Source organism: Argiope bruennichi, chromosome 10, assembly GCF_947563725.1.
Source record: "Argiope bruennichi chromosome 10, qqArgBrue1.1, whole genome shotgun sequence".
Lineage (NCBI taxonomy): Eukaryota > Metazoa > Arthropoda > Arachnida > Araneae > Araneidae > Argiope > Argiope bruennichi.
In genome coordinates this window covers 14,984,715-15,010,327 of record NC_079160.1, presented here as the reverse complement: position 1 = coordinate 15,010,327, position 25,613 = coordinate 14,984,715, and the positions used below count along the sequence as shown (strand labels likewise).

Below are 25,613 nucleotides of genomic sequence, written 5' to 3'. Positions count from 1 at the left end.
GCTGAGCGAATGAGTTCACAAAGAATGTTTCCATTTATTTCAAATTCATGTTATTTTCATGCTTTCTCGAAATTTGGAAAAGAAAGAAAATCTTTCCACTATTTTATGAGTTACTTTCATCTTATTATTTTAATAGAAAAATATTTGGGTCAACTTTCCGTTTTTCAAAATTCCATTACCAGTGTTATATGTTTTGATCAATGATCAGAAACGTAGGATGCACATGAATAAGATGAATTACCCCTTAAAATGTGAAACTGTAACTCAGCACACTAAGTGAAAAAATTTTTTTTTTTCTTCCACAGTTCCAGAGAAGCTTGGACTTGACTGGAAGTTTGAAGTGAGTCACTGTGAGACGCAAGAACCTCTGCACTTGACTCAGTCACAGCTCATTGTCATGTAAGTCACATAATTTTCCAGTTTATTTGCAAATAATGTTCCAATAAAGTAAGTTTTTTCAGATATATATCAATGTGTATGTATATCTAAGAAAATATACTAATTGTTCATTGAAGTTGAAGTCAAAGGCATCCAATTCGATATATATTCCCCGAATCTCCTATCATAGAATGATTGGTATAAAAAGAGTTTCGTATTAGTTAATATTCATCATTGGGTTTAACTTGAGAGCAGGGTCCTATCGACAAGAATGTGTAAATTTCTCTAATTTTTTATATTGTTTAATATAATATTAAATTTAGTGAGTCTACATTTGGAAAAAATCATAACCGATGGCTATCATTATGTGTGCTTAAGTCTCACCAATCATTTTCTGAAGCAGAACTTGTTGCTCTAAAGGTATTTAATGTTCATTTCATTTGCATTTGATTTATAATTAATGAGAAATATAATGATTCATAACGTCATTCATCAAAATCCTATTATTCTATTAGCTTTCAAATACGTTATTCATTGTGATATAAATAAAGATTAATAAATTCAATAAAATAGAATACATATTTTATTTCTAAACATTTATTTTTTGAAAAAGCAATTTTGTTTTCGTCAGTAGGAACTCACGCATTTTAACATAAATTTCAGTATCATATATAATGAGGAAATTTTTTAGAAAGGTTTATTTCTTATAATAACTATTATTTTCTTTTAATAACTATTAATTAATTAACTTTACTAAAATGACTATTTCATTAAATTGTGATGGAAATTGTAATAAATACGACAGAGGAAATAATTTTGAATCGAGGGCATAAAATGTCAATTGCATTTTGTCAAAGTATTTTTTTTAAAATATTTCCTTTATATTTATTTTTAAAATTGCAATGCTGCAGAATCTTGCGCTGCGATTAATCATTAAATCTAATCCAAACAGAGATTCAAAATTTTTCTTTCATTTCCTTTATTTCTATATCCAATGATTCCAATTTTGTATTAGTAATTCGTTTATAATAGCAATACAAAATAAGAAAACAGTGAAAAGTAAAAGTTAAAGTGTTAAGTTGAATTTGTTTAAAAAGTTTATAAAATAAATGATTTGTTTTAAATAAAATAAATCAATTTTATTGATAAGTTTGGAGATTTACGATTCTCTCATTCTTTCAGAAGAGTTATAAGAAAAAAAAGGCTTATATCAAAGGAAAATATCAGTTAAGCCCAAATTAAGGAAACCCAAGTCAAACCTAATCAAAGGAAACTATTTTCCTTAATATTATGATAAATGGATACGAATGTAAGACTTAGAGATATGAAAATAACACGATTTTGATTCTTTTTATAATTTTAGTCATTTGAAAAATGAAATGAAAAACAATTTTTAAATAAAGCCAAAATTAAAGTATTTTTTTAAATGTAAATGCAAAGATTGTATATGAGTGATTTAGAGAAAGATATATTTTTAGTCATTATTATTTTTCTTTGTTTCTTGCCAACTTTTTTTCATGTTATTATTAATGGTTCCACTCGTTTATAACAACCTTTAATAATGGCTAACCTATAATAATATTCAAGACTGTATTAGTAGGGTCGTGAAGATTCATGCCATTTAATGAATTCTCGTCTGACAGAAATGTTCTCAGTTTAAAGCAAAAATGTGTTTTTTATGTCCTTCACTTTTGACCCTACTTTGAATAATAAAACTGGATATCAAGAGTTAAGGATTCCCCATACAAAAGTGGTGCTGTAATTTTATGACTAAAAGAAATGTCCCGTCTTAAGAAAGGAATCACTTTTATCCTTTGGATAGTCTTTTTTTTTAAATTATTCTAAGTAGAAAAAAATGAAGAAATAAACAAAAAAACAAAAACAATAAAAAAACCTTTAAAAAGCGGTATACCGTCGAAAATATTTCCCAGGCATGCGAAATACCATTTTGATGAATGCGGCAATAAGGAAAATTCAGGTGCTCATGGTCAACTGCGACGTTCGAAATCTCCCACCTGTGGATCACGGGTAAAAAATATGGGCATGTTAATGGGCTTATTTTGGTAGGGATAGGGTTCTTCATTTGACGGAACATTCCATCTTGCAAAAAGCTGCGAAATTCTGCTGTTTTGTATATCTGGGTTCTGTGTGTCACTCAAATTTTACTGCTTTTTTATTCACATTTCTTGCTAATGTTGATCATTAAAAATGTATGAGCTGAGATGTTCAACTTCTGACGCAATCGAATAATATTTACAAAATTATGTTGCCAACGACAAATGTCTTTTGAATGATAAGAAATATTTCTAAAAAAAATGACCTTCTCCATCTTTATTCATTAAAAGTTGTTACACAATTAAAGAGAATTATTTCTCTAAACCAGTTTTTTTTAATAATTTAAAAACGATTTGTCAGCGTAGAACACATAAAATTATCTGTGGCTTTGTTAAATGTCATTATCGATCATACATATTTACTGGTAGTCACCCGATATTTTTCAGCCAAGATATTACATTACCAGATATTACCAAGATTAATACATTCCACTTGCGATATAGCTCATTACTTCTACTTTAATACTTCATTCAATGAATTTTTTTGTAAATAAATAAAATGGTTTTAATTTTAAGCGGCAGAATTTTTGAATTGCCTTTTTATAGAGATTATAGAGATAATTTTATTACTATATATTTAATTGATTAGAAGGCACGTCTTAAGATTAATGTTCGTTCATCAAAGTTGAAATTTTTGTACGACTTATTAATAAATTCATGTAATTGTAATTATTTTTTATTGCAACTCTAAAAGTCGTTTATTAACGTATCTTGCATCCATCCAATATGGCGGACTTGTTTAGAAATTTTACAAGATTATCATAATTTTTGCAAGAAACCTGATGTAAATCTTATCAATTGAAACTATCGTAATACTTTAAAATGTAAACATTTTAAAGGTAAATGGATATTTTTAAAATATGTGATTACAAAAAATATAAGCTTCGATATCGCGAGAATTTTGGTAGTTTTTATTTATTAATAAATTTAACGAAAAAGATTTAAAAAGACTAATTTTTACTAATGATGCTGCAACTAAAAGGTAAAACTTTTTAATTATTTTATGCTTTTTAAGTCTTTAACTTATAATTCATTGCTGTAAATATTATAGAATCTCATAAACAAATTTTCCTCAAATTCACTAAAAGATAGTACCACTCGGGTGGATTTAAAATTAAATTAAATTAATCAAATATCTGATGATTAAGTTTTGAAAATTAATGAATATCGAAAAACTACATTTCCACCGTGAATACATAGTTGAGCAAAATTTCATAATTCTAATGCATTAAAAAGCGAATTAAACATTTGTGATAAAATTCTTACTTCACGAACATAACTTACTTCACGAACAAGTTTCTTAAAAAAATGTGCAAATTTTTTCATTTTACTCGACTGTGTATTGTATTATTTTATATTTATATTTGATTTGTATTCATACTTGATGAACTGAATTTAATTCCCTGCTTTTCTCTTCATTATTTTGCCAAATATTAAAAAATTCTCATCATGACGGTTTCCTTGTAGGTGCTTGATGGGAGTGTTGGTGTTTGCCGTTCTCTTGGGGACGGCGGTGGACATGCTGTGTCCCGCAGGCGACACTGATCACACCACTGTCAAAGGTAAGGTCGCCATTTCTTCATTTTGAATTCCTTTTAATATTTGTACAAAGCTCAGTGCTATTAAATTTGTTTTAGTAAAATCAGTGAAAAAATTTAAAGAATATTCGAACCTCTATTGCAAAATATGGTAACATGAGGATGTTTTAGACTTGTTTCGGCTGTGTTATATATATAATATAATTTGAGAAAGAGGAGAATTAAATTTCTTATTACTGAAGAAAGAAAGATAATTCAAATTATTGATTTACCACAATTAATAACTATTTAATCGAAAGTATTTCTATAATTCATTATCATTGAAATCATGGGTTAAAATGGGATTTCTAAACACTTACTTTTGATTACCTTAACATATGTATATGACTATTTGTTTTAAACTTCTCGTGAGCTGTATTCTTTTTCCAAATTTCCCTCCTTATAACTCCAATTTTTATGCTTATTATAAGAGGAAAGAGTGGAAGGGTAATTCGTGTAACTTCCGGAGTTAAAAGAAATCTAATTTTGACTGTTGGAGAGCTGAAAAGAATTTTAAGGTTAAAGTTTAAGGTGAGAATTATCTATATGATTACCTATTTTATGAAGAAGATTCCAAAATGAAATGAATGAAAAATAAAACATTAATGTACTAAAAAAAATAATGTACTGAAATATGAAACCACATTGATCAGTTATTTTTTACAAGGAGGGTTTTATAATGTGCATTGCCTAGGGTCACATATGCCTAAATCCACTTGTGGAATGGAATTACACATGATCGCAAACCGGATGAGATTATATAACTTAGTAGATATAACTATAAAAGTGATGTAATTCAGACAAAAGGGGTCTAGTATGTAGAATTATTGGCTAGTATCTGCATAATTTATTCGATAAATGTCATTTTTATAAAATCAAAAGTTTTTTCCTCTGTAGCTACCCTCATCCAAGGTATGAAAGCATTCTCTTTCCCGGCCAATGCCCGCAGATTGTCGGAGTACACGTGCCCGAACGAGCCCCTGAGCTTTGCTTACGGACTCATGTTCATCGTCTTTTATTGGGTTTCCATCTCTAACACCTTCATGTACGTCAACTACGATGTCACCTGTAAGTATTTTCAGATCCCTGACATTATTATGTCTTTTTTCGTTTTTATTTAATTTGCCATTGTCTGTAAAGATGCAATTTAACAATTGGTTTTTCGTCAAAATTCGCCAATATTTCGCCAAATTCTTGATGAGCTAGAATTTTGAAATTTTGAACACTTATGTGCTTTTTTTAAAGTTATCGTGTTCATAGACAAATAGACAGACACAATTCCAAAAAATGTGTATTTGGAACTCAAGGAACCCTAAATTATGGATACCTACTTCCATCTTGAGGTCAAATCTTTTGCCAATTACAGTGCTTTTTCTATGTTTACTTTATGTACCAGAAACTAATATTTAACATTTATGCAACAATGGATATTTTTGCATAAAGTAAGCTTATGTAAAAATCTAAAGAATTAGGATATTCTGCGGCCAAGAACTTCAAGGTTATGGAATGATGCCTTCGATGTGAACGCTTTTCCTGCATATTTTCTGGCTTTTAAAGCATTCCAAGGACGGTTTTTTTTAAACTGCGCTTCAAAAATCCGTCAGGCACCGCCCACTCCTGATGTAACCTCGCATCCGATCGAGAATAATTGATCGGGGTCGCGAGATGCATAAGGCAGTTGGTAATTAATGGGGGTCAGCTCGCCAAACGATTAATTATTCCACCCCTAGAAACGGGAGGAAAGCGTGTTGAGTGCCGAAAGCATTTATTTTGCCCGCTTCACATATAAAGAACAGTTACTTGTGAATATATTTTAAGTATCGTTGGATGACTTCAGAAGGACCCATAATTTTATTTCAGCAGTGAACGACGTAATTTCGACACTGTAATCTGGCAACAAGAATTCACCTTTCCTCAACATTCCGCTGAATTTGGAATAGCATTAATTTGAGTAGATGGATAGATTATATCTTGAAGCATAAAAATTAAGGCACTTTGCATTAGATATCAAATTAGTTTTAAAACTATTAAATGCTAAAATATAAAAAAAATGAAAAAATATTTAAAAAATATAGGAAAGAAACATTTTATAGACATTCTTATAGATTGATTATTTTGCCATGTTCATCACATATTACTTTCAGGAGATATTAATGTAACAATATACCTTCTCTCTGCCAGGAATCCGAATGACCCGATAATTATTTATTCTATTTATATAGCTGCGAATTATATTATTAATATAGCTACGAATAATAATTTCGGACTTTGTGACTGACATATATGAGGCCTATTATAAGTGGCACATACCATAATCTATCAGAGAGGAGAGGCGCTTTTATATATTTTTAAATGTAAGTTTGCAGATGAGTGGTCGACAAGAAGATAAATTGGGAATTTAATTTCGATTTATCTTTCCACTGGAGCATGATGTATGCATGTGGACTAAGGAGGAATACGTCTGTTCGCACCAGCACACAAGAGCGAAAATGCCAGAAGTTTTTTTCTAAGAGATTATTATGCATGTGTCACGTGTCTATTCAAGAATCTTGTGCATATTTGGAAGGAATGCCGTGTGGATGAGATTTTTATTCGTTCGTTTGCAGCATTAGAAGTATAGAATCGTCAATTTTTCCAGAGCGAGTGTTAGAAATGAAAAAGGAGGGATTTAGATCAGGAAGTAAAGGAAATGTTTTCGAATAAATTATTATCTTAAATAAAAAGATAATTAGGAATATCTTTTATTAAACTTAATCAAGATTATTTAGGATTTAAATTAGATTAAGAGGCATTATTATATATATCTGTTTTATGCTTCCTAAATCGACGCTAAAGGAGACGATCATATTGGCTCTATGCTGGGCACGGCCCTAGAAAACTTTCTTGAAAATTTCGGAATTGCTAATTGAATATTTTTGACGCTATTTTTATTTTTTAGATAATATTTAGGTTGAAGGGGTTTTCAATGTTTCATATGACAAACCTCATGGTTGAGTTTTAAAAAACTATGAATATAAGTATAATTTCAAGAAAATTAATTTTTAGTCTCTTTCAATTCATCACATACTTGAGAAGCTGACGTATAGCAGATAATGCCATAGGACTCGACTCCATTAGGGAAGTTCAATTATACAATAAATAGAGCAAATATACAGTTATAAAAATAATGTCTTTAATAGTTATCACAATTCGATGATTAAAAATACTTTATTGAAAATACATAAAAAGAAAATTATTATGCAAGATATTTAATTGAAATCAAATGCAAATAATATTCATGAGGGATCCACTAATTGCTAGAAGAGGTTAATTAAAAATAACCATAGGATCCGATTGCGATTTTATAAGAATAAAACCTGACGCATCGAAAGTAGTCAAAACGAAATATGCTTTGCCTCGCATTAATTATAATCTTATGTATGCTGGTATGTATTATTATCTATAATTTTTTATATTTATGTTTTACTATAACACAAAAGCTTTATCTGCGTATTAACTAATGATATAAATAGAAAAAGTCTTCCTTTTTCCTTTCTCATACACGAAGTATAGAGGAAATATTGTTATCGTCAAAAAATTCGAACTCGAGATTTTGACGAATCTCCACGTTTTAGACCTCCCTGAGGTCGAATAACATATTTTTGGCTCTATGTCTGTCTGTTCTTTGGCCTGTCGATCTGTGACAGCCATCTTGGAGATTAATTAGTTATCATTCAGAAAGTCATTTTTTGTTTTTCAAAATAGCATAAGAATAGTTTTTGTGCTCAAAAATTCTAAAACATTTTAAAATTTCAATTTATTTCAATCAATTAAAAATTCTAATGGAAATTTTTAAAGCATCTTTCGTAATGAGCAGTTATGATCCAAAAAAATAAGCATGTGCTTAATATAACAATTTTTAATCTAATGGTCTACCATATAGAGATACAATCTACGATTTCTTCATGATGGAAATATGATGATGTTACTTATAGATAGTAGGAGAGCCTATAAACATTTTCAAGTTAAAATACAGTCTTGTGGTTTTAGATTTACTTAAAAGCGACAAGATTTTTTCAAATTGAAGTGCTTAGTAACTGTTGAAGAGTTTTTACGAATGACGTTTCTATTTCTCTTTCGCAGCAAATTTCCTGGAAGCCTTTAAAGTGACTCAAGCAATGTTTTACGAGATCGTACTCAACCGAGTGCTTCCTCTGCAAGTTCTCTTCTTCATTAGGTGCGTATCTACTTTTTCACTTATTCATTTCTTTCAAAATAAGAAATAAGATATTTATTGATAATAGCAAATATTTATTTCAGTTATCCGAAAGATAAATGAACTGCAATCCTCGCAGGTCTGTCGGAAACAAAATTGTACATCTTAAAAATCTCAAAATTGAGTGACTGATCTATCTATTAATTATTATTAAGTAATTATCTATGAATAATAGATAATTATTTATTATCTTTAGTTATAATAATGACGAATGTATACATTAATGATGTCTAGATTTGTTCAGTCATTTCTATTTTTGCTAATAATAAAAGAGTGTGTTTGCAGTGATACTCTATAGGCCAGACTGTTTGATTTGGAGCTCCAAACTTGACACATAAATACTTTAGAGGGTGAAAATATGCACGTTGGCGCGATTTTTTTTTGGAAATTTTTAATTAAAATTTAAATTGATTAAAATTAAGCGAACTTTTGGAATTCATTTTGCTATGACTTCTGAAAATATTATTACATGAAAATAAATTTATACCGTTTCAAAATTTTAAAATTAGTATCATTAAAAATCTTTTTAATGATACTAATTTAATAGTCGTGATAATTTTTTTTTCTGAAAATTATTATTTAACAATTATTTGACAATTATTTAAATATTTTTTGTCAAATAATTTTTTTTTGTCAAATTCTTTTACTTGTCAAATTCTTTATACCATTAAATGTTGAATAAAATTTCGAAGCGTTTTAAAGAAAGTTAAAAAAGAAAAGAAAGAAAATTAAGACGTGTCAATAATTAATGAAAACATTTTGTAATATTATAACCATAGATCATGCAGCTTTGAACGATAATTAAAAATTAAATTATTATTAAAGTATATTTAAATGTATTTTTTTCTTACAATAGATTATTCTGATGTCCTGAAATTCAATCCGCTTTTCTGAATTTTGAATCTCATGATTTATTTCCATTTTTGAAAGTTAAAGAAGAAGGATTGTATCTGTGAAATTTACGAGACAAATAAAAAAGTGAAATAATAATATTGCAAAATTTAGAAGATAGACGAATTGGATATTTATGTTTTTAAAATTCACGTGCACAATAAATAAAATTTAGTAAAATAATCAAAATAACGTGGTGTTAATGATTGGCAATTTTGTGAATTTATAGGCATTGAATTATGTTCGCATGATTTATCTGAAATCAAATATAATCAATACATCGCGAGTTATCTGGTCGCCAAAGACAGCTAGTAGTAAATAAAAATCTACATTTTTCAACCTATGACATTTCTGTATACTCCGCTTCGTCATATAGAAAAGAAAATCAAATGCATACGTTGGATCTCACATCCCAAGACCGAATGCATCCAAATTTCAACAGAAATCAAGTTTTTATAACAAACAAATTTTATTTTCCTACCTTATTGTGTAAACGGAGTAACAGATATATTTGATTTTAAATTCAAAGCATGTCTGTGATTCTAGTGACAAAATCGTCCAGCTCTTTGCATTTATGAATAATCAAATTCATATAGAAAGTTACACTCTTCCATCTAAAATTGATCAGAAATCTAAATTTCATTGTCACGACCGATTAACAAATTTCATCTCTCTCTGGTTATTTTAAATTATCGAGTCCACAGACAGATCAGTTGCAAAAGTTTATTTTTCGGATTAAAGCAAATCTAAATTATGAACAATAATCGAAATTCAGTACTGAATCTTGGAACGATTCCGGCAATTTCTCTTGCATGTGCGAAAAATTGTAATTGTTTTTTTTTAAATCTCACTATATAATAGGAATTTATTAAATAAAAAAATCGCATCCTATACTTCAAGATTAAAATGCTTTTTTGGGAATTTAAATTAAAAAAATACCATTCATTTAACAAATTATAATCAATTAAAACTACTAAGTGAATAAAAAAATCAGTAAAGTTTTATTTAAATTATGAAAAATTGTATTGATAGACTTCTTTTCTTAGGTTCTTTGGATTGAAATTTCAAACCCAACCCAAACTAACCCTAACCGCATTTGTTTCTCTACATCGTTCAATTATAAAGACGTAATGAGCAACTAAAAGCTGAATGTTTGATGTGACTTTCAATGTGTTGCTATACAATGGGATAAAAGTAAATGCTAGACATAATAGGTTAGATTGTCAACGTTATGGAAATTGCTGACTGGACGATTAATGACGGTCTGGAGGGAAAAAGTGTGCGAGTCAGCGCATCTCTGCATCGTAATATCATTATGGCAGCATTCATTTTAGTTATTTTTTCATAAAAACGGCAAAGTATATGAAATTAGACTTAAGGGGAGATGCGATATCTAGATGATGTGCTGAAGTATTAACTAGTGATATGTGCTGAAATATTAACTATAATTATATAATCGATTTGAAAAATGTGAAATTCATTTCTGAATTTATCCGCAGATTTAAGCAGTTTTTGCAAATTTAAGCAAATAAAAGAAATAGAGCAATAAAATAAGTGTTCAGTCAAAAAATAATTATTCCATTTAGAAATAAAAAAAAGTTTTGGCAATCGAAGAGTATTTTATTGAAACAAAAAAAATTTCTGAAAGTTTCAGATTTGCTCAGTTAATTTTTTTTTATTTATTTAATGCTTTACAAAAAATATCTGAAACTGTTTATTCAATAAAATATGAAATGTTCTCTTTAGAAATGTAAATTATGTATGAAATAAGACTATTTAAATAGAATTCCATCAAACATGAAAGACTTTTTTATCTTTTTTTTCTTACATTCAGTATCTTAATAATATTTTAGAAGTCCTTTTTTCATTACTGCTAAACATCATTCTTTTTATCTTCTCTGTCCCCTATTTTCAGTATTTTCAATTAATCTCTACAATAAACATTGACAAATAAATTGTTTGATAAAAGCGTTTGGTATTTATGTCCTATAGAGACAGCAAAGAAAGTTGTTTCTGAAAATAATGCTGCTGAATATGTATTTTTAAAATAATATAATGATGATAGTTACTTGGATTTATAAATCTAACTCTTCTCTCACAAAAGTGATAGAAATCCTGTTATATAACCGTACGATTTTTCTTACGGCTTGAAAATCTAACAAGTTTACTCAATGGTTTCTGTGTTGTTTCATAATGAGATTTTAATCTTCAAAATCAAGACTCAAATGATACCTGAATCTTTAACTAGTTTGGGATAACTGTGAGAATTAGTTTCTCTTTTTAAGAAAAGGAATGAATCTTGCTCAGTAAATCAGAAGCGAAGGCGCAGCTAAAATCATAATGGCTAATAAATCTAATCGAAGTTTGTGAGAATTTGTCAACATTATGATTTTTTTTTTTATTTGTCACAGTGGCCTGATGACGACGTATAGATGGTTGAAATCCCCCGAGCAGAACTTGAATGTGTGTAAATTTTTATTGAAACGATATTGGAGGTACGTTTTGGAATCAGTTATATTACAGATCATCCTTTCATCATTAAAGTTGTCATTGGTATATAAACTCTATATTGCTTGCAGATTCACTCCAGCATATGCTTTCGCCATTGCTCTCATGATCATCACGCCCACCTGGGGATCAGGGCCGTCTTGGTATTCCCACCTCACACCCGTGTACAACAACTGTAAGGATCGATGGTGGTACAATCTGCTGTATATCAACAATTATATGGATTCCGACAAAGTGGTAAGGGGTAGAATCTTTTGTGCATCAACAATTATATAAATTCTGACAAAGTGGCAAGTGGTTGAAGTGGATCATAGTGCAGAATGATGTGATACATTTCTATATTTTGTAGAAAGCGGTCCATTTATTAATATCAGACGAGATACTTCATACCTCAAAAGAAAGTTCATTTATAATTCAAATATGACCATCTTTGAAAAAAATATTCACTAAGCACAATAATAAATAGCGAATCAGAATTCTAACAGAAATTTCATGTGAGATCACTTTCAAGTTTTAGTGATGCATGGAAAACAATTTGAATCTGAATTCTAAATATTCTCTATACAGTTATAAAAAAAAATAACTCACTTGAAATTTTTCTTTTCTGTAATTCGTGACAATCCGGAATAAATTCTACAAAAGGTGTTTAATTTCACCTATTTTTTAGTTTTTGATTACAGATTTCATAAAACCATTCAATCAGCTTTATAAAAACAACAACAAGGGTATCCAGTATTAATTTTGAATAAAACATCTGACTAAATGTATTTAAAGAACCCATGGTGGTGAAGTTTTAATTCGTTAGGAATGTAACGGATGCTAGTTTGCAAGACAGTTAACGAGAACTCTGTTCAATTGTGCCCTCTTTTCTGATCATAAATTGAAAAAAATGAATGTTTGGTTTTGTTACGCGTCGAATGTCAGTCCAATATTTAATGACTGGAAAATCAGGTGCGTAATGGCGGACTACCAAGGTAAATGTACAGATGCCCAATGTGGTAGTTGTAAAAAGCTACCATAGAAGCAAATCCGAGTAAGATAACAGAACTATTACACATATATATATATATATCCCGGAGGCCATTTGCTTCTGCTGTGTTCGCTGCTAATACAGTCTTGGTAATCAGTGAACACAGTTAACCTTTCTATGCCACTTTCAGTATCAAAGAACATTATGTTTTCATCAAGAGCATACTTTAAAAAGACTCCTTTTAAGGTGTAATTGTAGCCATTTGGATATAGATTTAGAGATAGGCATACACTTCCTGCCAGAAAATTACTCTAAATGATACCAATAATTATATTTAATTTTGTTTAGGTCAATAAATATCATGTTCAAAAAAGTATTCTAATCATTTAATATTTTAAATTAATTAGAAAACCTTACAATTCTGGAGTTAAAACTGGCCGCTCTATAAGCTTGTAATATTATTATTTTAGATAATTTTATTGAATGGCTCTAGAGAAATCTATCAATTTAAGAACGACGTTTTCTGAAGGCGACCTTGATTGACCTTAAATAATTAAATGGGAAGTTTCATCACTCTGTCAATTTCGATCACAGAAAAGGGAAACTTTAAAAAAAAATATTTGGGGCCAAGAAAAGGTTTCTAAATATAATTAATAAAATTCTGTATAAAAATTCAGATGTAATTTTTTAGAAATACATTTATTGACTCACACAACATAAAATATAATTTTTTATATACTTTAGAACATTTTTCCCTGTAAAAGTATGCGTCTATAGTTAATAGTTTATAAATAAGCTATTGAGCCCTGATTAGTGTAGATTCGTATATATAATAAGAGTAGTATATTGAAATTGATTACTGGGTATTAAAAAAAGGCAATTTGAAAATTGCTATTATTGTATCTTTCTCTTAACGAAATGGGTTTTGTTGAGCACAAACATACATCTAAAAAATTACATGAATGAATGTGATGTCCTTTTGATTCATTTAAATTCTCATTTAACATTATTAGTGACTCGCATAAACTGATACAATGTTTTTTTCATCACTGAATTTAGCATTCGGTCTGACAATAAATCATCACTAAAAGTTTTGTTGTCTACTGGAAGTTAAATATACTAAAAATAAGGATATATTAGATTAGATATGATATCTAATGATTCAGAGGAAGAATATTATCGTAAATTTCTTTAATTTGTTCATTTCTTTCTCGTTTTAGTGCCTCGACCACACGTGGATGTTTGCTGTGGATGCTCAGCTGCACGTGCTTGCCGTCTTCATCCTCATCCCTCTTAAACTGTGAGTATATTTTGGTTAATTAATTTAATTTTGATTTTTGTTAATATTTTCACGAAGAAAAAAAATATAGCGTGGAAACTAATTTAGTTGTGATTAATGCGGCATATTATTATTCACAAAAGCAAACTTAGAAAAAATACAGAAAACAATTTTAGTTCGCATAATCTTTTCTTAAAATTTTACATTGAATTGCAAAAGGGAAGCTTCTTCAGATTTTCAACTCATTACTTATGTAAAAATGTTAACAACAACTAAAAAAAAAATTCCGCAAACTCTTTTTATTGGCTCAAAAATTTTTACACTCGATGTGCATATATACACGTGAGTTCTAAATATTTCAAATTTTTAAAAATAATAACAGCTATGCTTCGTTTAACGAGTATCTCTCATAACAATTGGTTTCCATGCCGAATTTCAAAGTGTAAAATTTAAAAAAAAATGACTTTCTTGACGAGCAATGTTTTGCAGAACAAGTGGCGATGAGATATCGCCACATCCCATACTAGATGGTACCAGTCTGTGTTGAGAGCTTGGTTTAAAATAATCCTTATATCCACATGGAAGTAATTTGGGCCAGATAATGTTTTCGAATGCCATTCCGAAGGGTTTAAGTAAATTCTATGAAGCCTTTGACGACGAAATTTTGTCGACGGCATCGGATAGCAAAGACATCGATGAGCTGTGGAAGAATAAATCTATAATTAATGGAGAGCTTATGGCGCTACATTCTGTATCATAGCAAAAATTTGGGAATAAGATTTGGTCTCATGAGAAGAAGATAACAACCTTCCGGTGAAACAAGAGAGATGCTGAAAGCATGGGAAGTTATTGCATCGTATATTGAGAAGCATTAATTAGGCAGCAGCTATATGCGTTACAAATTCATTCAACAATAATGTTGTCTCATTTCGCCAAATTTTGAAGCGTAGCCAAAGATAAATGTTTTTAGACAATATAGCATTGTAGGTTTCAGTATTTGTTTTGGAATGGAACGGATTATCCAGTTTTACTTGGTTTATTACGGAAAAAAATATTTCGCTTTAGAATAATATTCGGGATCGAATTAAGCGTATTAAGATAAATTCTATTTTAATATTAAGATAAATTAAATGAAAAATTACTTTTCATATTTTTAACATTATTCGAATGATAAAAGGAGAATTACCAATACCTGAAAAGCTGTTTACTCATTTATGATCATTGTGAAATCGGAGTATTTTTTGTACCTGTAACTGGATAGAGAGTTAAAAATCCAAATAAAATTATGTACGCTTTCATTTCTAATTTTTTCTTTAAAAAGAATAGGTGCAGAATCTAGTTCTTATTAGGAAATAAGTGTATTTAAGCCATGAAATATAGCATAAATAAAACGCAGTAGTAGAATATTCATATTTGTTCCTTTTTGTGCTACTGAAAATATATGCTACAACACTTGAATTTGGTTTAGTTAAATTTTAGTGTAAACTTCTTTTTGTTTTTAAGCATTCTTTAAATAGATACCTTTATTATTTAAAATTGTATCCGAAAATGACACAAAACTTAGACAATTGCTGTTTTATTGAATTTCTATGCCATAAACGTTCTTTGGCAGAGATTTCTAAAAAGAAAAGTATGTAAAAACGATCCATTTAGACGGTGAATAATAAAACATTTTTATATAAAGATAAATATAATATTTTTATATCCTGTAACATACTTAAGGGAAATTGACAGATAAAGGATACGAAAACTCCTATATATTTTTCAGGCGTCCCAAGATAGGCCTTATGGTTAATTTGGTTCTGGCGGTGGCCAGCTTGGTAGCAGTGGCCCTCACTAACGTCTACTATGACTTGCCACCTCTTGAAGCCCTTGCATTTCTGCATATCAAGTAAGTCAGCCTATCGTTGGTTTCTTTGAATTTACCGCAATTTATATTTTTGTTTTTAAACTATATAGTTTTTTAATACCGTTTGGCCTTTTCTTTTATTATCCGCAGAGACAGACATTTCTATGCCGAGCACACGTATCAACGCGTCTATGCTCATGTATCCTTATACTGTTCCGGAGTTTTCGTGGCCTACTTTGCACATCTTTATCCAAATCTGAAGATATCTAAGGTGAGTAGAGTCACCAGTTCTTCTTCCTATATTGAAATTTTTCACAATACCTCGATGGTTTTCCTTAAAAATGATATTCTGACTAACCAGCGAGATTGGTTCCACCAAAACTTTCTTTCTTTTTTTTTTCTTTCTCTAATACAGATTTTTTTTCCATAGACCGCCTTACATGGCACTGGCGTACAATAGTTACGAAATATTTACCTTTGGTCGCGAGTTTAGTGTTTTAATTGAATCTATCGTGTCATCTTTGGAGAGTGTTTTAGAGATTAATCGTGGCAAATGGTTAATAGAATCCGAAAATCGAGTTTGTTTTTAAATGCATTTTCCCCATCCGATTGATTCTTAAATTTGAAACTGAACTATAATTGTAGCCTCAAGATCACATACCAAGTTTGATATATTTAAGTCATTATGTTTTTGAGTTATCTTGGTTACATGTTTGTGAAAAAACAAGCAGACAGACGGTCAATACCTTCTTTAATTTGACTGAAAAGCTGATAGGTATATAATATAAAATATGTAATGATATTTTAAAACTTTATTTAATCCTAATTAATTTTCTAAACTTTTAGCCTAATTCAGCACGTATCAAAGTCATTCTAAAATATTCTCTTATTTCCTGATCCTATTCCAATTTTTAATTAATTCAACTGAAGCTTTGTAAAAAATGATGCGCCATCTAGCTCCACGTGTCTCTGTTGCCCTTGTCAAAGGTCAACACGTGTATTTAATCGACACGTGGCGGACGTGTTTTGTCCGCACCTTCTTGTAAATACATTATGCCTTTCCGGGAGGGACTAAACGAATTTAAAAATCCAAAGTGTCTTCAATGTCTTCAAACCTGCCATCTGCTTTTAAGAATTACACACATACACACACACAATGTATGCGTATGTGTACCAAATTTCATTTATCTAGTTTTTCGTTTTGTAGTTATTATGTTAACTTATATTCAAACTGAAGGGCGGACAGTCTTCCTCTGAATATATTGTATTCAAAATTTGATTGAAATCTGCAAATTCGAAGTAGACCATGTACTAAATGTCATGCCTCTGACTTAAAGTGCTATTAAATTTTGAAGCTGTGCACAGGCACAGCTTCAAAAACGTGGTTTTCGCACTCGGAGTGGTGTGGAATAAGGAGATTATTCAAAATCTCAAGACTCGAAAGTTTTTGACGATTACAATAATTTCTCTTTATATACTTCCTGCATGAGAAAGTAAAGATAGGGGTGTGTGAAATATGTGCCATTAATCATGTCGCTTTAAAATTAATCTTTATACAAAAGAATTCTGTATTTTGGTAGAATGAGGTAATTAAAAAGGTAAATTACTAAAAAAAAACTACGTCTTTCGAAATAGAATGGGTTGATTAAAACATTTATATCCTTTGCACAATCTGAATAATCTGCACAACTGTCAGTTATCGACAATTGTAATTTACCATGCGAATTACTTCCCTGATGGATGTAAATATTTTTAAATTGAATTTAAAGAGTATTTTTATTTTCTTGCAGAAGATGAACTGGGCTTTGTGGTTGTTTACTCTGGCCGGTTGCAGCGCCGCTCTGTGCTCCGTACACGCCTGGCGACAGGGTGTCATGCCTAGTCCTTTGGTGGCTGCCATCTATATCACCCTCAGTAAGGTGGCCCTAGCAGTGTTCCTCGCGTGGGTGTCAATCGCCTGCATCACAGGACACGCATGTGAGTCATCCTTCCTGTCTATCTTTTTAAATGCATTTCTTTATATATAAAAGAAAAGGGCACTGTTTTAGAAAGCTTAGAAAATGTTCTTAAATAACTCTGTTGACTTAAATGAGCAACATCTATTTATCCAAACTTAATTTTTTGTAATCCCATTTTCAACCCAGAAAAGCTAGTGCAATCATAAAACTAAAAGGGCAATCAATTAAAAATAAAAGTTAATGTAATTGAAAATAGTTACTTAGCGAAGTTAATTTTGTTGTCAAATGTCGAAAAATCCAAAGGCAAGAAGATTTTACGAAGTACAATCTCTTTGTCCTGCGCTTCTACAGAAAGGGTGTATTAGGTGCACAGCAAATGTTTCAGTTAGGAGAATTTAGAATTTGACATCACTTTCGAGAATCATATTCGAAACTCCTTTGTATGTGACCTTGGTGAGATTTTAGACAAAAGTGCTGAGCCTTCTTATGAAACCATTCATTTTTGTACTCATGTCTACTGCTAGACCGCTCCAATGTGCGTGTCATCACACGACTCAGGATTCTCCCCAGATGATTTCTCGAAGAAATCTAATATAGAGTCCATGGTGCCATATGCCACTCTTTGATGATCAAGGGGACACAAACAGGTTCTGATTGCACCACGCCAATCTGAAAGGCTCCGGCCAGTGCATCACGACATTGCACTACCCGAGGGATTACTTCGCTATATTTGATTTCAAGGTTGATGCGCCTGAATTCAATTTTATTGAATTCAAACCCACCAGACTTGGGATATTCACATTGGGCCAGTCACATACCAGTACATATGTGCTTTCAGGGCAGGGACTTTTAGATTTCTTTTTTTTTTTACATTATGTGAGGCACTTAGTTAGGAATGCGATCAAGTAAGGCGTACAAACCCTGGAGGTAAATAAGAATTTATCCAAATAAAAAATTAAAAAGCCAAAGATAAAATTTTGTACTAAATTGAAACTAATTCCTAATTTGGACACTTACAAGAAGAAGAAAAGTACGTGGCAGTTAATTTTCGAAAACATTTCATGAAAAACAGGGGGTGGAGACCAGGACAACAACAACCAAATTTTAACAAAAATAGGATACACTAATATCCCGGCAGGTGAAAGTTCTAGGAACCCCAGCAGGAATTCTTCTTCATAGCCAAGGTCATAATCACCAAGATTAATTGAACCTAGTACTTTACTGTGTAAATTACAAGATCTAGTATCCTAAATACATTTGGATAATAGAGATGCTGCAAGTTACTTGCTTTCCTATTGAAAAGAAATGTAGATCAAAACTTAATTGAGCAAGGAAAAGTTTTAGTAATAGTATATGTTTAGTCGTATGTAAAAGTTCTAATTATATGTAATGTTAGTAATATGTTTAATTTATGTAAAGTCAGGTAAAGTCAGGTAAGACAAGTTAAAATTAAAACATCTTTATATATTTACCCTACAAATTTATTATTTTTTGAAAGATATGGAAAATATTTATCAAAATTGTGAGAAAATTAAAAACAAAGCAAGTTAACGAAAAGTTAAAATTTAAATAGTAAATGTAATCACTCAAACATTTATTCTTTAAATTTTATTAATCATAAATGATTAATTTTTTTGAATTCTTAAAAATCCATTAGCAGGCCTAAAAAACACCTTTGGAGGGCGATCTGATGGATGACTTTCTTCCTTTCCATGCAGCATAAATTTTAAAAATAACTTTAATATTTATATATATAATAAAACGAGGCAGTATTATGTTAAATCAGTTTGAGTATGAAAGTACAAATTAGAAAAATAAAATTTGTTTCCTCTTATTTCAAAGAAATTCGAATCTGATATGCCGATCTCAATAGTATTAATTATGAATTTTTTTAGCGTTGAAATAATTGCACAATTTATCTGAAGTCTTATCTTGATAAAATGAACAAATTTATATACTTCCGGTTTGATCATATATATATTTTCTTTTCGAATAGCCGGCCTCCGAGACGTGCTGTCGTGGCGTCCGTTCGCCTTTACTGGACGGCTTTTCTTTATTGCCTACATCATGCATGTACCCATCATAAATATGGTTATGAGCTACAAGAGGGAGCACTTCTTCATCACAGATCTCGAACTCGTGAGTACATTCTGCCTCTCTTTTCAAACTCGATTTTACAAATTTCTACAATGAATAAACATAATTCGTGTTCATATTGAACTGTTCTTTAGAAACGTAAGCTTAAAAATTATGTGTTAATTAGACTGTACCATAAATGTTTTTATGATTTTTATCTTGTTCTTATTTTGAGCTGTTCTTAAATCATTTTTATTAAAATGACTGCCGCTTTTAGATACATAGTAAATTTATTCAAACATGAATTTTAAAAATTATAGCCACTGCCTTAATAAGTTATTTACAGATTGTGCTCCGCTTTCATTTGATAGAATTTGACAAATTAATTTTCCAGTTTTAATCACTGAAACATGAGGTTGCCAAGGTTGGCTCTTGCGCCACTAAAACTAAACCACTAAAACACACACACGACCCGTAATTGATTGGGATCCGTAATGTTGCTGCCCACACATTATATCTATGTAGCGATTTTTCTACTTATATTAAGATGTTGTTCTATGTAACTTCAGTGAGTTTTGCTCTATATAGCCATTTTGGATTACTATAAACAGCTACTTCGACAAAGGCTGAAAACATGTAGATAAATCTCAATGACAGATCACCGCAACAACATATGTGGGAACTAAAGTTGGAACAGAGAATATAAGAGCCATCACCGGACACGGTGCAGCCTTTCTTATAGGATGCACGACCCGTAATTGATCGCAGTTTAGCCAAGGTTGGCTCTTGCGCCACTAAAACACACACACGACCCGTAATTGGTTGGGATCCGTAATGTTGCTGCCCACACATTATTTCTATACTCACCAGGATGCATACCATTAACTAACCATAACTAACCATTATATCAGATACTTCTCATAACCATGATTGAGTATCTACCCCTACGGTGGAGCACTCATATCCTAAAACCAGTTATTATTGGAAAAATAAAGAATAACACCAAAATTTTGCCTTAAGTATTCATAGCTTGCTTGGTCAATTTATACTGTCAATGCTTACCTATAAAATTGATTTTGGGAAACAAATTAACATTTAATTCATAGCAGTAAGTTGTTATCTGAAGGTCTGTTACGCCTCTTAACTGTTTTATTTTCTCTTCTACATAATTAGAGGACTTCTTCTGTTTTGGAGAATATATTGCAATTTTTTTTAATTATGGATCATTTGAGGTTGATTTGAATCGAACTTTTTATTCCAACCACAATGTTCATTAACTGCTTAGTTTTGAACTTTTAAATTCTCAATAATTCGATGTATGCAAAATAAACAAGTATAGCAATTAAAGGGCTAAGCAATATGCAGTTTATTGGTGAAATGCTCGAGCAGAAGGACATATTAGTTTTTCGAGCTGTTAGGTGACATTTAATATTTGTTTAGAATCTAGTCTTGGGCAAACATCTGATCACAAAGTAAAGGTAGGAACTCGTATCTTGATCCCTATTTCGGAGTATTACAACAAAATAATCTGAACGAAGCAATCTGTTAGACAAGCATAGCGAGATGTGAATAATTCGTTATATTTCTGAAATTAATTTAAAATTAGCATTTACTAAAACAATAAAAGACAAAATACCTTTGGACTTTCTTTTATTTAAACATTTTCCATAAACGGGACTGAATTTTGTTGATACCACGCTGTGTATCGTGTGTGATCGTGGGTTTGTGGGTATTAACCTTAGATTTCAAAAACTCGAATGAAAAAAAAATTCAGCGTTTTTCCTTTCTTTTGTCTCTCGCAAGCAAGCATTATTTAAGCATCTTTATAGAAAACCTCAAATATTTGATATATACTAACTGTAACCTCTTAGCACCCAGGGGATAACTACCTTTGTCGCTATATTCCACCGTGTTTACAATCATGTTAAAAAATTCAGCGATATTAAGATGGGGAATAACGGCACCAAGAAATGACTCATGCAGTAATTGAAATGTTTCTCAGGTAGAACATAGAACTGGTCATATTTTCTATGAAATGGCGAAATTCAATTGCCAAATCTTCATTCTTTTTAAAATATTGATCAACTATGAAAACATACTGTTCTTTCTGTAGCATTACATTTTCAATGATCACGAACTGTCAGTTTGAATATATGATACACATTCTCTTTCCAAGAACACCACCGGCGAACTCTAAGCTTAATCTGAACTTGCTTCAACCCTGATCAAATATAAAAGAGGACCCCGTTAGACAAAAGGATCTTGAAACCATAGGAAATCTCTCCCAGGAGAACCTGACAGTTGTTTACTCCGACGGTTCTTCAGATAAATCCCTCAACAGAGGTGGATCAGGCATCCTCTTTATTCTTCCTCGTGGTGAAAAATTCAATCTTAAAATTAACACAGCTTTGATCGCCTCCAACTTCACCAGCGAACTTTTGGCAGTCAAAGAATCCCTAACTTTTTACCTGACTAATTCTCAAGCTATGAAACTTGCTGAGAGCTGGTTGTTTTCTCAGACTCTAAATCGGTTTTAGAGGCCATCGGAAACGGAGACACAAACATTATCTCTATTGTAAATGACTTACTCGATCAAATGTACTGCAAGAAGAAATCTTATGTACTGCAGTGGATACCGAACATGTAAACATCAAGGGTAATGAGTGTGCGGATGCTTTGGCCAAATAGGCATGAAACCTTGTTCCACCAGTACGTTTGCAGAAGCGGACGCTGTGGCCAGATGAACCCTTTAATCACTGACTTTGATTTTCCTAGAAATGTAACAACTACACTGGTTAGATTAAAAATAAATCACTAAAAGGGAATGAAGGTCCTTCCTGATGGGACAAGAATTGTAGAACCAAAGCCGGCGGCAGTAGCCCTCCAGACTTTTGACAGTATCTGACACTTTCTTTCCTCATTTTCTGCCTTTTCATAGACATGACGACAACAACATGAACTGTCAGCTGTGACGCAGTCTTTCTTTATGAGAATACTTTATGGCCCAAAATTAAAATTGGTGTGAATTTTGGAATACTCTAACTTTTCCCCCATCAATGGCAATTCTAATTACCGCACCGAAGGAAGTACGCTCTAGTTAAATCTTTGCTAATACTTCAGATAGCAAGCACATTATGTTATATGATATTTCCAATTATTATTTAACATTAAACGATATAATTCTATGTTTTACGATATCCATCTGCTTATTATTCTCCAATGATTTTCTGGAATGCTTAGAATATTTTTTAGAAATTTTTCGAATAAATGCGACTGTTTAAAGTTTCAACCTAACGAGTCTTTAATTTTTTTTTTACAGTTCTACGTGGTCCTGAATCATGTATCAGGTACTTTAATCATTTCTTACATCCTTCACATCTTCTTCGAGGCTCCGTTCCTGTCTCTGACGAGTGTGATCCGGCGGCGCTGCAAGGTGAAGACACTCACCAACAACCAGGGAGAGAAACCCATTAAGTTCATGGACAAGGCGGCTGCTTGGAAGGACAACTCTGAGAAAAGTCACTGTTGAACGTCTCTCTCTCATCACACACCCACGACCGCACGCGGCACGATGAAATAGCAGAACACGCATTTATTACCTTGCCACATCTTTTGTACAAAACATAAACTACCTCAAAACAAGCTCACAAATCTTTTGCATGCTAGCATGCATGATTTTGATCAGCGTTGCTCATTCATGGGTCCAAGAACCTCGACCGGCAGATTGCCAAAGAATGGTTTCATTCATTCGGCAGGGTAGAAAGATAAAGAATAAAAAAAAAGAAATAAAATTTTAATCTGTATTTTCTATTTGCAAATAAGCAAAATTGGTTTGCCATATAAGTATTTTTATGATTACTAAAATGATTTATTTAACAAATGGCTGCACGTCTACGTAGTCAAGCTTCGTCATGGCTGGCGATATTCTTAATTTTTTTTTTTTTTAACTTTATGCAACTTCATGAAAATGTTATTTATGTGTATGTTAACATGTTTTAACATACACAAAGAGCAATAACAGCACTTATCATATAATAAATTTAATTTCTTTGCGTGTTAATTTTAAGAACAACAATAAACAGGCAATAAAATAATAATTACCTAAAATCAAAGACAAGGCGACGAAATTAGAAGCCAAATGATTTTTTTTTTTTTTTACGTTCATCAGTCTAATATTACACAGAGTGTGATATTAGACAATTTTCGACGGTAGCATCACATGCGTTCTGTGAGCGGCCACTAAAGAGTTAATTTTATTACATTTAGGTTATTCTATGGACAAATTATTATTCGCTTTTATTGTTTTTATAAAACTGATTAATCAGTCTTAGTCGTTATTAGAGCTCTAAAACTCTGATAAGTTCAACCACGCGGCTTTATTTTGGAGCCAATAATCGTTTATCGGAGATTAAGCTCTATCATGTATAATGCATAATCTGCAATTCCATCTTTGTATTTAGAAAAAAAAACATTTTAAACGTCTTGAGCACAAATAAGTTTTTTTAAAGAATAGATCAATTTTATTTTAATGTATAAAAAGTTGTACACATTTCTCTGGTTCGTTGAACGAACCTTTTTTATCTAGAGGATTTCTGTTGCCGCCTCGGAGTTTGTGCTGAATTTGTGTTCTGCGTTTCAGTTCAATGCGTGACTGTGTGTACTTTTAAAGCCGGACTTTGTAAATGTACATTCCTGTTGCTCATCAGTATTTCATAATATTTTTGTATCAATATTGTTTTTATTTTCAATAAAGAAGTTGTCTTTTGATATTTGTTGATTTTTTTACTTTTTCCTCAGCTAGTAAAAATCAGTATTAGCAGCACAAAAAGACATGAAAAAAAGATTAATTATCTTCCTTAAAAACATGGCGCCATTAATAATGTGAAACGTAAAAAAATATACTAAATTTAAGTTTTTAAATTTAATTTCTATTTATATCTACAAATTGATCAGTATAAATAAGCATAAGAACTCGATAGCAATGTCTGCTATATTACAGTTGATTTATAATGAATTTAAAAAATAATGTAGTTTCTTAGTAGAAATTGAAAATTATTCGCTCTTTCGGTTTTTATCAAGCCTGGCAATTTTATTTTGTATTAAAGCTACATTAGTTGCAATTTTGCTGCGTAATTAGAAATTAATGACATAATGTCTTAGACCCTTTAACGGCAGAAAATATATCAAGAAATGTATTGATCATTTCAGGATAACCAGATATCACTTTTCGAAGATTATACTTCGCTAAGGGATGTTGCTCAGAAAAATGAGCAGTTATTGCACTTCCTACTGCCGCGAATAATCTGAGTCCACCCTATTTTTAGAAGCAAACATCTCTTACTTTCATTTTTCCTCTCACCTATTTTTTGACGAAATAAACGTCTTCTGACGCATGTGCAAAAACGCGGAAGGTTTTCAGACCAGAGAATGACTGTAAAAACGTGCAAAAACATGCGACTATCAGAAGCATAATCCACATACAATGTTATAAAGGAACTCGTTACATTACGTAAATTAAAGAACTTTTCGTAGCTGAATAACAAATATTCTCACTATACTATAATTATTTCTTAGCTGTTGCCTGATGATGGCTATAACCGCCATCATGAATCTATAGGCTAAAGCCTAAGATGACCATTTGACTCAAAACTGCAGACATCTTCATTTTGACTCTATAGGCGACAGCCGATGATGACCATTTGATAGACATTTTTATTTTGACTCGTGTCATGTGAATACTGCATAATTATCAACATAT

At 31.0% G+C, this 25,613-nt stretch overlaps 1 protein-coding gene across 2 annotated transcripts in view; it reads left to right on the top strand.

The window, feature by feature from the left end:
* LOC129988676 (nose resistant to fluoxetine protein 6-like) overlaps positions 1-24,624 on the top strand; it is a 103,446-nt gene extending 78,822 nt beyond the window's left edge. For both annotated transcript variants that reach the window (XM_056096947.1, XM_056096948.1), the window contains exons 4-15: positions 306-399; positions 3,960-4,054; positions 4,967-5,137; positions 8,192-8,285; positions 11,627-11,710; positions 11,795-11,960; positions 13,914-13,993; positions 15,741-15,863; positions 15,972-16,092; positions 17,612-17,798; positions 19,776-19,918; positions 23,175-24,624. In XM_056096947.1, the coding sequence (XP_055952922.1) occupies positions 306-399; positions 3,960-4,054; positions 4,967-5,137; positions 8,192-8,285; positions 11,627-11,710; positions 11,795-11,960; positions 13,914-13,993; positions 15,741-15,863; positions 15,972-16,092; positions 17,612-17,798; positions 19,776-19,918; positions 23,175-23,384 (1,568 nt within the window). In that variant the 3' untranslated portion in view covers positions 23,385-24,624. The remainder of the gene's footprint in view (positions 1-305; positions 400-3,959; positions 4,055-4,966; positions 5,138-8,191; positions 8,286-11,626; positions 11,711-11,794; positions 11,961-13,913; positions 13,994-15,740; positions 15,864-15,971; positions 16,093-17,611; positions 17,799-19,775; positions 19,919-23,174) is intronic.
* The last annotated feature ends 989 nt before the right edge of the window (positions 24,625-25,613 follow it).